Source organism: Pempheris klunzingeri, chromosome 11, assembly GCF_042242105.1.
Source record: "Pempheris klunzingeri isolate RE-2024b chromosome 11, fPemKlu1.hap1, whole genome shotgun sequence".
NCBI classification, from domain to species: Eukaryota; Metazoa; Chordata; class Actinopteri; order Acropomatiformes; family Pempheridae; genus Pempheris; species Pempheris klunzingeri.
Genome location: NC_092022.1, coordinates 27,174,675 through 27,187,500, shown reverse-complemented (window position 1 = coordinate 27,187,500; position 12,826 = coordinate 27,174,675). Strand labels below are relative to the sequence as shown.

At 48.1% G+C, this 12,826-nt stretch overlaps 1 protein-coding gene across 1 annotated transcript in view; it reads left to right on the top strand.

The window, feature by feature from the left end:
• LOC139209916 (membrane-associated guanylate kinase, WW and PDZ domain-containing protein 3-like) overlaps nucleotides 1-12,621 on the top strand; it is a 39,163-nt gene extending 26,542 nt beyond the window's left edge. Inside the window, exons 17-21 of the mRNA XM_070839818.1 lie at nucleotides 6,546-6,740; nucleotides 6,905-6,975; nucleotides 7,232-7,378; nucleotides 7,689-7,827; nucleotides 11,782-12,621. Of these exons, the coding sequence (XP_070695919.1) occupies nucleotides 6,546-6,740; nucleotides 6,905-6,975; nucleotides 7,232-7,378; nucleotides 7,689-7,827; nucleotides 11,782-12,614 (1,385 nt within the window). The 3' untranslated portion in view covers nucleotides 12,615-12,621. The remainder of the gene's footprint in view (nucleotides 1-6,545; nucleotides 6,741-6,904; nucleotides 6,976-7,231; nucleotides 7,379-7,688; nucleotides 7,828-11,781) is intronic.
• Nucleotides 12,622-12,826: the final 205 nt, after the last annotated feature.

Sequence of the window (12,826 nt, the reverse complement as noted above, 5' to 3'; positions counted from 1 at the left end):
GGTATCAGTCTGTAAAGAAGCGTCCTCTGATTGGTCGGTATCAGTCTGTAAAGAAGCGTCCTCTGATTGGTCGGTATCAGTCTGTGTAAAGAAGCGTCCTCTGATTGGTCGGTATCAGTCTGTAAAGAAGCGTCCTCTGATTGGTTGGTATCAGTCTGTAAAGAAGCGTCCTCTGATTGGTCGGTATCAGTCTGTAAAGAAGCGTCCTCTGATTGGTCGGTATCAGTCTGTATAAAGAAGCGTCCTCTGATTGGTTGGTATCAGTCTGTAAAGAAGCGTCCTCTGATTGGTTGGTATCAGTCTGTAAAGAAGCGTCCTCTGATTGGTCGGTATCAGTCTGTATAAAGAAGCGTCCTCTGATTGGTTGGTATCAGTCTGTAAAGAAGCGTCCTCTGATTGGTCGGTATCAGTCTGTAAAGAAGCGTCCTCTGATTGGTCGGTATCAGTCTGTATAAAGAAGCGTCCTCTGATTGGTCGGTATCAGTCTGTGTAAAGAAGCGTCCTCTGATTGGTCGGTATCAGTCTGTAAAGAAGCGTCCTCTGATTGGTTGGTATCAGTCTGTAAAGAAGCGTCCTCTGATTGGTCGGTATCAGTCTGTATAAAGAAGCGTCCTCTGATTGGTCGGTATCAGTCTGTAAAGAAGCGTCCTCTGATTGGTCGGTATCAGTCTGTATAAAGAAGCGTCCTCTGATTGGTCGGTATCAGTCTATAAAGAAGCGTCCTCTGATTGGTCGGTATCAGTCTATAAAGAAGCGTCCTCTGATTGGTCGGTATCAGTCTGTTTAAAGAAGCGTCCTCTGATTGGTCGGTATCAGTCTGTATAAAGAAGCGTCCTCTGATTGGTCGGTATCAGTCTGTATAAAGAAGCGTCCTCTGATTGGTCGGTATCAGTCTGTATAAAGAAGCGTCCTCTGATTGGTCGGTATCAGTCTGTAAAGAAGCGTCCTCTGATTGGTCGGTATCAGTCTATAAAGAAGCGTCCTCTGATTGGTCGGTATCAGTCTGTAAAGAAGCGTCCTCTGATTGGTCGGTATCAGTCTATAAAGAAGCGTCCTCTGATTGGTCGGTATCAGTCTGTAAAGAAGCGTCCTCTGATTGGTCGGTATCAGTCTATAAAGAAGCGTCCTCTGATTGGTCGGTATCAGTCTGTAAAGAAGCGTCCTCTGATTGGTCGGTATCAGTCTATAAAGAAGCGTCCTCTGATTGGTCGGTATCAGTCTGTAAAGAAGCGTCCTCTGATTGGTCGGTATCAGTCTGTAAAGAAGCGTCCTCTGATTGGTCGGTATCAGTCTGTAAAGAAGCGTCCTCTGATTGGTCGGTATCAGTCTATAAAGAAGCGTCCTCTGATTGGTCGGTATCAGTCTATAAAGAAGCGTCCTCTGATTGGTCGGTATCAGTCTATAAAGAAGCGTCCTCTGATTGGTCGGTATCAGTCTGTAAAGAAGCGTCCTCTGATTGGTCGGTATCAGTCTATAAAGAAGCGTCCTCTGATTGGTCGGTATCAGTCTATAAAGAAGCGTCCTCTGATTGGTCGGTATCAGTCTATAAAGAAGCGTCCTCTGATTGGTCGGTATCAGTCTATAAAGAAGCGTCCTCTGATTGGTCGGTATCAGTCTATAAAGAAGCGTCCTCTGATTGGTCGGTATCAGTCTATAAAGAAGCGTCCTCTGATTGGTCGGTATCAGTCTGTGTAAAGAAGCGTCCTCTGATTGGTCGGTATCAGTCTGTATAAAGAAGCGTCCTCTGATTGGTCGGTATCAGTCTGTGTAAAGAAGCGTCCTCTGATTGGTCGGTATCAGTCTGTATAAAGAAGCGTCCTCTGATTGGTCGGTATCAGTCTGTGTAAAGAAGCGTCCTCTGATTGGTCGGTATCAGTCTGTGTAAAGAAGCGTCCTCTGATTGGTCGGTATCAGTCTGTGTAAAGAAGCGTCCTCTGATTGGTCGGTATCAGTCTGTGTAAAGAAGCGTCCTCTGATTGGTCGGTATCAGTCTATAAAGAAGCGTCCTCTGATTGGTCGGTATCAGTCTGTATAAAGAAGCGTCCTCTGATTGGTCGGTATCAGTCTGTATAAAGAAGCGTCCTCTGATTGGTCGGTATCAGTCTGTAAAGAAGCGTCCTCTGATTGGTCGGTATCAGTCTGTATAAAGAAGCGTCCTCTGATTGGTCGGTATCAGTCTGTGTAAAGAAGCGTCCTCTGATTGGTCGGTATCAGTCTATAAAGAAGCGTCCTCTGATTGGTCGGTATCAGTCTGTATAAAGAAGCGTCCTCTGATTGGTCGGTATCAGTCTGTATAAAGAAGCGTCCTCTGATTGGTCGGTATCAGTCTGTATAAAGAAGCGTCCTCTGATTGGTCGGTATCAGTCTGTAAAGAAGCGTCCTCTGATTGGTCGGTATCAGTCTGGATAAAGAAGCGTCCTCTGATTGGTCGGTATCAGTCTGTGTAAAGAAGCGTCCTCTGATTGGTCGGTATCAGTCTATAAAGAAGCGTCCTCTGATTGGTCGGTATCAGTCTGTATAAAGAAGCGTCCTCTGATTGGTCGGTATCAGTCTGTATAAAGAAGCGTCCTCTGATTGGTCGGTATCAGTCTGTAAAGAAGCGTCCTCTGATTGGTCGGTATCAGTCTGTGTAAAGAAGCGTCCTCTGATTGGTCGGTATCAGTCTGTGTAAAGAAGCGTCCTCTGATTGGTCGGTATCAGTCTGTGTAAAGAAGCGTCCTCTGATTGGTCGGTATCAGTCTATAAAGAAGCGTCCTCTGATTGGTCGGTATCAGTCTGTATAAAGAAGCGTCCTCTGATTGGTCGGTATCAGTCTGTATAAAGAAGCGTCCTCTGATTGGTCGGTATCAGTCTGTAAAGAAGCGTCCTCTGATTGGTCGGTATCAGTCTGTATAAAGAAGCGTCCTCTGATTGGTCGGTATCAGTCTATAAAGAAGCGTCCTCTGATTGGTCGGTATCAGTCTGTATAAAGAAGCGTCCTCTGATTGGTCGGTATCAGTCTGTATAAAGAAGCGTCCTCTGATTGGTCGGTATCAGTCTGTAAAGAAGCGTCCTCTGATTGGTCGGTATCAGTCTGGATAAAGAAGCGTCCTCTGATTGGTCGGTATCAGTCTGTGTAAAGAAGCGTCCTCTGATTGGTCGGTATCAGTCTATAAAGAAGCGTCCTCTGATTGGTCGGTATCAGTCTGTATAAAGAAGCGTCCTCTGATTGGTCGGTATCAGTCTGTATAAAGAAGCGTCCTCTGATTGGTCGGTATCAGTCTGTAAAGAAGCGTCCTCTGATTGGTCGGTATCAGTCTGGATAAAGAAGCGTCCTCTGATTGGTCGGTATCAGTCTGTGTAAAGAAGCGTCCTCTGATTGGTCGGTGTCGGTATCAGTCTATAAAGAAGAGTCCTCTGATTGGTCGGTATCAGTCTGTGTGTGTCAGAAGCGGTTGCTTTAGATGTTCTAACCTCGTCTCTGAAGGCTGTCAGCTGTGCAGCTCCTGACCCTGATCTGTTCTGTGGACGTTCTCCACAGCGAGGAACCCTTCAGCTGCTGCGACTCCACCGAGCTCTGAGACATTAGCTTGGCTGAGCAGTTTGAGCTGAATAGGAGATGTGAAACTTTCTAATAATAGTGACTTTAATCCATAATTCATTGTGTGTGTGTGTGTGTGTGTGTGTGTGTGTGTGTGTGTGTGTGTGTGTGTGTGTGACAAACTGGAGCGCAGGTGAGTTTCAGGTTATTGTGCTGTGAAATTAGACAGAAATCACTTTGAATGAACGCACACAGTAAAGGGTGAAGGTGATGGTGTGTTTATGTGTTCTTGTAGCAGCTGCAACTCAGTCAGCTGCTGTGATGGTGATGATGATGATGATGGTGGTGATGGTGATGATGATGGTGGTGATGGTGATGATGATGATGATGATGATGATGGGGGAGGAGGAGGAGACAGTTTAAGGAGCCGTCAAGTTGCATTTGATTACGACAGGTTAATATTTTAAGAAGCTTTGGTAGAAAGAAGAGTTTTACCAAATGTTCCTATGCATGATTCATAGAGTTGCAGAGACAGTGAACGTATCACACTGAGAAGACAGACAGTGAACGTATCATGTCCACTTCTGCTACACAGTGTCCTGTTCTCTTAAATCCCTGTTTTAGTGAATGTAGTCTGGTGTGTGTGCTGTTAGTGGTTAAACCAAAAGGATCTTCCAGGTCTCTCTCTGTAGGGATCCTTTCCATGATGCTGTCACACACTTAGAATAACACTCTGAGCCTGTCAGTGGATCAAACAAGCTCTTTTAGTGGACCTACTGTGATCAGGTGCAGTTGTCCCAAAGGATCACGTTGCAGCCATTGCAGCCCGTTTGGTGTCTGCTGGCTGAGGTGATCTACTGGACCAGTTCCAACACTTTTACTACCTACCAGTCACTCACACACCAGGATGTGGTGTCGTCCTCCATCTTCCTTCCACAACTGAACATGTGGGTCTGATGTAACAGCCTGTAGACTGACTGTGTGTCCTGGTCTGTGGTCCTCCAGCGGACATCCTGGTCTACATCAATGACTCCTGCGTGTTGGGTCGCTCTCATAAGGAGGTGGTGGAGATGCTGAAGTCCGTGCCGATGGGTCAGAGTGTGGACGTGGTGCTGAGGAGAGGATACCCGATGCTTTACAACCCTGACGGGTGTCCCAAGCAGAGTCTGGAGACGGTGCCACATATATATATATATAAATACTGTTTTAATGATACGACAACTTTTACCGTAGAGCGCTGAACAAACCCCTTACGGACAGAGAGGATCATGGGTAGAAACAGGGGAGTGACCCTTTAAAGAAAACACAGATGGTTGTATGTTTAACCCTTAGTGTGTCAGAGCTGTAGCTTCCTGCAGGACTTCATGTAGTTAGTTGTAATTTCAGGTGCAGTCACACTGTGAGCTCATGTTTTAATGGTGGATATTTTTAGAGGCTCTGTGAGAGTTTCTCTCCTCTTCGGCTGTCCGTCCACATCACATCACGCTCCTCTTCCTCTTCTTCGTGTTTCTCTCTCTGCAGCTCCGTGTTTCCTCTGCTGACTCTGAACATGTTGGACTCAGCACTTCGCTTATCAGCTTTCATGCAAACACTCACCCTCCTGTGTGTGTGTGTGTGTGTGTGTGTGTGTGTGTGTGTGTGTGTGTGTGTGTGTGTGTGTGTGTGTGTGTGTGTGTGTGTGTGTGTGTGTGTGTGTGTGTGTGTGTGTGTGTGTGTGTGTGTGTGTGTGTGTTCAGTCCAAACACAGTTAAACACACAGACTTTTGAAGCTGATATTGTAAAGGTCCTTTAATGTGACTTTGAAGTGACTTTGAAGAACGGTGCAGGTGGTGTTTCCTGTTTCATTCTCTGTGGATCCTGTTTACTCTGCTGAGTCCAGAACAGTTTATTTGTTCAGCTCAGAGTCCACAAACGGCATCTCTGAACTCTCTCAGATGACCAAGAAAAACAAAAAAAAAATGCACCAGTTTCTATGAAAGTTAGCAAAAGGAAAGTTATGAAAGTCTGCAGACATGAGACGTCCCATCACAGTCAGAGTTAAAAGTGGAAAAACGGATCTGTTTGTTCTTGTTTAGGTGTGTAGACAGAAGAGCAGAGGACCCAGTACAGAGCCCTGTGGTTCACCCCGCCCGACAAGCTAATACTTCTAAAGAACAAATCAACATCTTCCATCTCTTTGTGTCAAATTTCGTCACTTTATGGAAGTTTTTGAGACTCCGCTGTGTCCACGCTGGGCAGGACTGGCTGCTGGTTACTGGCCGTCCTGAGCAGGAAGTGATGTCAGCGTGTCTCTGCTCAGTCTGTCCATCTGTCCCTGAACAGAAATAAGACGGTCACATGATCAGGATACCAACTGTCTGTATGGTCATGTGACCTGCCTGTGTGGTCATGTGACCTGCCTGTGTGGTCATGTGACCTGCCTGTGTGGTCATGTGACCTGCCTGTGTGGTCATGTGACCTGCCTCTTTGTCCTCAGTCATTCTGTGTGTCTCAGCCAGAAAATCTTTCTGGGAATTTCTCTCCCTCCACAGTGTTCAGGGTCAAGTGTGTGTGTGTGTGAGTGTGTGTGTGAGTGTGTGTGTGTGTGTGTGTGTGTGTGTGTGAGAGTGTGTGTGTGTGTGTGTGTGTGTGTGTGTGTGTGTGCCTCCCACATGGTGTTTTTCTCTCAGAGCAGGAACAGACTGACTGTAAAAAGGATCTTGGTGGTTTGATCACAGACTGAACCAAACGATCTGGGTCCCAAAGAGGGAAACTGAGGCACAAACAGAAAACACAAGAGAAACAAGACGGGAAGAGAAAGACGTGTCTGATCCCATAACATGAAGTCAATAATAACGAAGGACGTAATGATCTATTGCAAACTGAGGAAAGAAGAACGCTGCAGAAATCAGTAGATCTGTCCTGATCACAGTAGATCCACTAGAAGCGCTGACCTGAGGCTGCTTCCTGTGCACCCCTTACAGGGGTACCTTGGTTTGGTTGGCTGACGTCTGACCATGTGACCCCCCCCCCCCTCTCTCTGCAGCCCCCTCCCTGCTGTCTCACCGGTTTGTGACGGTGCGGCGCGGCAGCCCGGCGGCTCGCAGCGGGCAGATTCAGCCCGGAGACCAGCTGGAGGCCGTGGAGGGCCGGCCGGTCGGCGGGCTGCAGCACCGAGACCTCACCCAGATCCTCCGCAGGGCCGGGAACACCCTGAGGCTGAGCATCACCCCCCGGCACCGTACGCGCACACACACTCACACACTAATACACACACACTAATAAACTAACACACACTAATACACACTAACACACACACACACATTAACACTGTGATCTGATCACATCAATAACAGCTGATCAGTTGTTAATAATAATAATAACCCCCCCCCCCCCCCCCCACAGACTCTCTATCAGAAGGAGCAGAGCTGCATATTGACGGTCAGTTGATGAAGGGATCCAGAGGAAGGTCAAAGGTCAGTCTGACTGTAGTATTAGTACACACTGTAGTATTAGTACACAATGTGGTGGTATTAGTACACACTGTAGTGGTATTAGTACACACTGTGGTGATATTAGTACACACTGTAGTATTAGTACACACTGTGGTGGTATTAGTACACACTGTAGTGGTATTAGTACACTGTAGTATTAGTACACAATGTAGTATTAGTATTAGTACTAGTAGTACTACTAGTAGTACCAGCAGTATTTCTGTGGTGTGTGTGTCAGGACGAGTCGCGGTTCTACAACGTGGATTTGGAACGCGGCCCGACGGGCTTCGGCTTCTCTCTGCGGGGGGGCAGCGAGTACAACATGGGCCTGTATGTACTGGGACTGATGGAGGGGGGGCCGGCCCAGCGCAGCAACAAGATACAGGTACACACACACACACACACACACACACACACCCTGATCGGGGGGGTCTCAGCGGGACGTCCTGACACCATCCCCATGACAACCACCACCGTCTCCCCCAGCACCTGTACGGCCCCCTCCCCTTACTTATTGAGGACAGCTGACGATCAATCAGCCATTTTCTCAGGACGTCAGGTGACGCGGCAGGAAGAGCGACGGCGTCGAGGCAGGGAGGGGGGCGGGGTGGACAGACGGGTTTGGTTCTGTGCTGTAACACACTTCACAGACTTCAGCTGGTGAGCCGGTAAACGGTTGTTTGATGGTGTCTCAGGTGTCGGACCAGCTGGTGGAGATCAACGGTGACAGCACATCAGGGATGACCCACAGTCAGGCTGTGGAGCAGATCAGGAGAGGAGGTCATCGGATCCACCTGGTCCTCAAGAAAGGAAACGGATACGTACCCGACTACGGTGAGAAACACAACACACGACGTCCAATCACAGTGCAGAACACAGCATGATGTGTACTGTTGGTACAGCAACACCGACAACACCAACAACACCCGACAACACCTGACAACACCTGACAACATCTGACAACACCCGACAACACCCGACAACATCTGACAACACCTGACAACACCCGACAACACCCGACAACATCTGACAACACCTGACAACACCCAACAACACCCGAGAACACCTGACAACACCCGACAACATCTGACAACACCGACAACACCAACAACACCTGACAACACCCGACAACACCCGACAACACCTGACAACACCCGACAACACCTGACAACACCCGACAACACCTGACAACACCTGACAACATCTGACAACATCGACAACACCAACAACACCTGACAACACCAACACCAACACCTGACAACACCGACAACACCTAACAACACCCGACAACACTGACAACACTGACAACACCGACAACACCTAACAACACCTGACAACACCGACAACGCCTGACAACACCGACAACACTGACAACACCTGACAACACCGACAACACCAACAACACCTAACAACACCCGACAACACCAACAACACCTGACAACACCGACAACACCTAACAACACCCGACAACACCAACAACACTCGACAACACCAACAACACCCAACAACACCGACAACACCAACAACACCTGACAACACCAACAACACCTAACAACACCTGACAACGCCTGACAACACCGACAACACCTGACAACATCTGACAACACCTGACAACACCTGACAACACCGACAACACCAACAACACCTAACAACACCCGACAACACCAACAACACCTGACAACACCGACAACACCTAACAACACCAACAACACCTGACAACACCGACAACACCAACAACACCTAACAACACCCGACAACACCAACAACACCTGACAACACCGACAACACCTAACAACACCAACAACACCTGACAACACCGACAACACCAACAACACCTGACAACACCTGACAACACCGACAACACCGACAACACCAACAACACCTAACAATACCCGACAACACCAACAACACCTGACAACACCGACAACACCAACACCTGACAACAGCTGACAACACCAACAACACCTGACAACACCGACAACACCAACACCTGACAACACCTGACAACACCGACAACACCGACAACACCTAACAATACCCGACAACACCAACAACACCTGACAACACCGACAACACCAACACCTGACAACACCGACAACACCGACAACACCAACACCTGACAACACCTGACAACACCAACAACACCAACACCTGACAACACCTGACAACACAGACAACACAGACAACACCAACAACACCTGACAACACCAACACCTGACAACACCTGACAACACCAACAACACCTGACAACACCGACAACACCAACACCTGACAACACAGACAACACCAACAACACCTGACAACACAGACAACACCTGACAACACAAACACCTGACAACACTGACAACACAGACAACACCAACAACACCTGACAACACCAACACCTGACAACACCTGACAACACCAACACCTGACAACACCTGACAACACCAACAACACCTGACAACACCGACAACACCAACACCTGACAACACAGACAACACCAACAACACCTGACAACACAGACAACACCAACAACACCTGACAACACAAACACCTGACAACACTGACAACACCAACACCTGACAAAAAGACGTCACACTTCTGTTTCTCTTTAACCTCCTGATTCTCTCAGTTCTTCCTTTAAACACTTAATCACAGAGCAGGAGGAAGAGTAAAAGTACCACGGCCACAGTGTAGGAGTACTAGTTAGAATAAAAGTACCACGGCCACAGTGTAGGAGTACTAGTTAGAGTAAAAGTACCACGGCCACAGTGTAGGAGTACTAGTTAGAGTAAAAGTACCACGGCCACAGTGTAGGAGTACTAGTTAGAATAAAAGTACCACGGCCACAGTGTAGGAGTACTAGTTAGAATAAAAGTACCACGGCCACAGTGTAGGAGTACTAGTTAGAGTAAAAGTACCACGGCCACAGTGTAGGAGTACTAGTTAGAGTAAAAGTACCACGGCCACAGTGTAGGAGTACTAGTTAGAATAAAAGTACCACGGCCACAGTGTAGGAGTACTAGTTAGAGTAAAAGTACCACGGCCACAGTGTAGGAGTACTAGTTAGAGTAAAAGTACTACGGCCACAGTGTAGGAGTACTAGTTAGAGTAAAAGTACTACGGCCACAGTGTAGGAGTACTAGTTAGAGTAAAAGTACCACGGCCACAGTGTAGGAGTACTAGTTAGAGTAAAAGTACTATAGTACCTTTTACAGCTAAAACATTTATTAAGATAAAGGATGAAATGTAAAATAAGACAGAATAAAATAAAAGATATAAAACAAATGGATATCTGATATTATTGATTATGATTATTGATCGTTCATGTGTCCATCACTTTAATGTAGCAGGAGTTTACAGTCAATGTTCCTCCTGACGATCAATAACTTTGTAACTGTGAGACAAAGCCGACAGGAAATATTGATCATTAAAGGACTAGTTCGTCAAACTTGTCAGTAAAAACAAGACAGTCGTCTGATGTCACAACCGTCTCATCCAATCACAGCTCTCCGCTCTCTGACTGGCTGACTTTATATTTTCTCTTCCTGCTGTCCTTCCTGTCCTTTCTGTCCTGGCCTTCCTCCTCAGTGGAGCTGTCCAGCCTGTCTCTCTGTATGACCAACTCCAAACAGGGGGAGCCCTGCTTCTACGTGATCGGACGCACTGAAAACACGCGGTCGGTAACTCTGAACGCTTCCCCCTCATCGTCTTTCATTTCCTTCATCTTCATCTTCGTGTTTTCACCAGCGGCCCATCAGCAGTTTTCCATGTGAACGTGTGATTAAAGCTCCGTGGTTTCATTATCACATCATAACATTTAGAACATGTGACGACGTGTCATACTGAGGTGGACGTGTTATTAGTATGTTGTTGTGTTGATAACATGTTATTGGCATGTTGATGACCTGGTTTCAGTGATTAGTTTGTCTGATTTACTTTGTTGTTTAACTGATGTTTCCTTAAAGGAGAACTCTGGTGTTTTTAAACCCGGCTCCTGATTGTACTATATGTATTTGTATTCTGTGATCAAAACAAATGTGATCAATCATCTGATCCAATGCTGCTGTGAACGTTAAGAGAAGACGCTGTATTAACGTTACGCAAACAGGGAACTTTTTTTGTCTTTCCTTCCACCAGACTACATTCACAAAAACAGGGATTTTAGCTCAGAGAACACAGGAGCTGCTGGTCTGCTGCTGCCTCCATCAGGTAGTTTGTGTGTGTTACTGTGTGTTTTAAAGGATCAGTTTGGATCCAACACAATATTTGTTTAACACACAATAGCACAATAGCAGGCATGACTCCTGTGTCCTGTTCTCTAAAATCCCTGTTTTAGTGAATGTAGTCTGGTGTGTGTGCTGTTTGTGGTTAAACCAAAAGGATCTTCCAGGTCTCTCTCTGTAGGGATCCTTTCCATGATGCTGTCACACACTTAGAATAACACTCTGAGCCTGTCAGTGGATCAAACAAGCTCTTTTAGTGGACCTACTGTGATCAGGTGCAGTTGTCCCAAAGGATCACGTTGCAGCCATTGCAGCCCGTTTGGTGTCTGCTGGCTGAGGTGATCTACTGGACCAGTTCCAACACTTTTACTACCTACCAGTCACTCACACACCAGGATGAGGACAGAGAGGATCATGGGTAGAAACACCAGAGTTTTTCAGTGTATTTTATTGTGAAAAGCTGCCTCCAGTGTGACAGCAGAAGAAGCTCAGTGAGGTCTGACTCTGACCACAGTGACCTCTGGTGGCCGTCAGAGGAGCTGCAGCTCATCCTGTTCAATTCTCTCCATTTTTATTTCAGGCCCTGAGGAAGGAGCCCTCTCCCCATCCTCCTCCTCACACGTGGAGGAGCAGGATGTGGACACGGTAACCATGACAACCGCCTCCCTTGGTCATCAGAGGGGAGAAGGAGGTGGCACAGGAGGAGGAGAAGGAGGAGGAGGAGAGAGGAGGAGGAGGAGAGTGGGAGAAACCAAACGAAGAACAGGAGGAGGAGGAGGATTGGGGCCTCCTGATCTGGACCTGGATGTGGTGGAGGTGGAGGCACAGCAAGAGGAGAGGAGGAGAAGGGAGGAGGAGGAGAGGCAGTGGCTAGAGGAGGAGAGGAGGAGGAGAAGTCAGACTGTGAGGAGGAAGGACCAGAGGGAGCAGGGGAGGAGGAGCCGGAGCTTACCCAGGAATGGTGCCCCATCCTGGGACACGCTGCTGATGGCGGAGGGGGTGGAGCAGTCTGGAGGAGGAGTGAAGGAGAGGAGGAGCAGCTGGAGGAGGGCCACGGAGGGGGAGAGGGGAGGGGGGAGGTGGAGGAAGGAGGAGAAAGATGAAGGCCCTGCCTGCCACACTAAGCATTCTGGGAGCTCAGCCCCAGCGTTCTCCTTCCTCATGCCGATGGACGACAGCGGCGACAAGCGCCAGCGTCTGTCTGACAGCCAATCAGCAGCCAGCTTCTCAGAGGTCAACCAATCAGCGGCCAGCATCGCCACTGCGGGGTGGAGGGAGGACTCTGATTGGAGGAGAGGCGAGCGGGGGAACGTCCCCGGCCCCTGGCTGAAGCCGAGCCCCCAGAGACTGACACAGGTTCTGATCGGCAGTCGGCTCAACAGGCGGGCACGAGTGGGCGGTCTCTCCCTCTGATTGGCTCACAGCCACAGTCTCTTCTTTTGTTTATTGGTTACTTATAAGGGCTTTTCTGATTGGCCTGCTGAGAGAAGATCCGCCTCTTTCTACGTCTGATTGGCGGCAGACAATTCTGTCTCTGATTGGAGGATGAGGACTTTCTGATTGGCTGGTGGGTTTTGAGGCCTCTGACTGGCCGACGACATAACAGCTGCACACAGAGCCGCCTG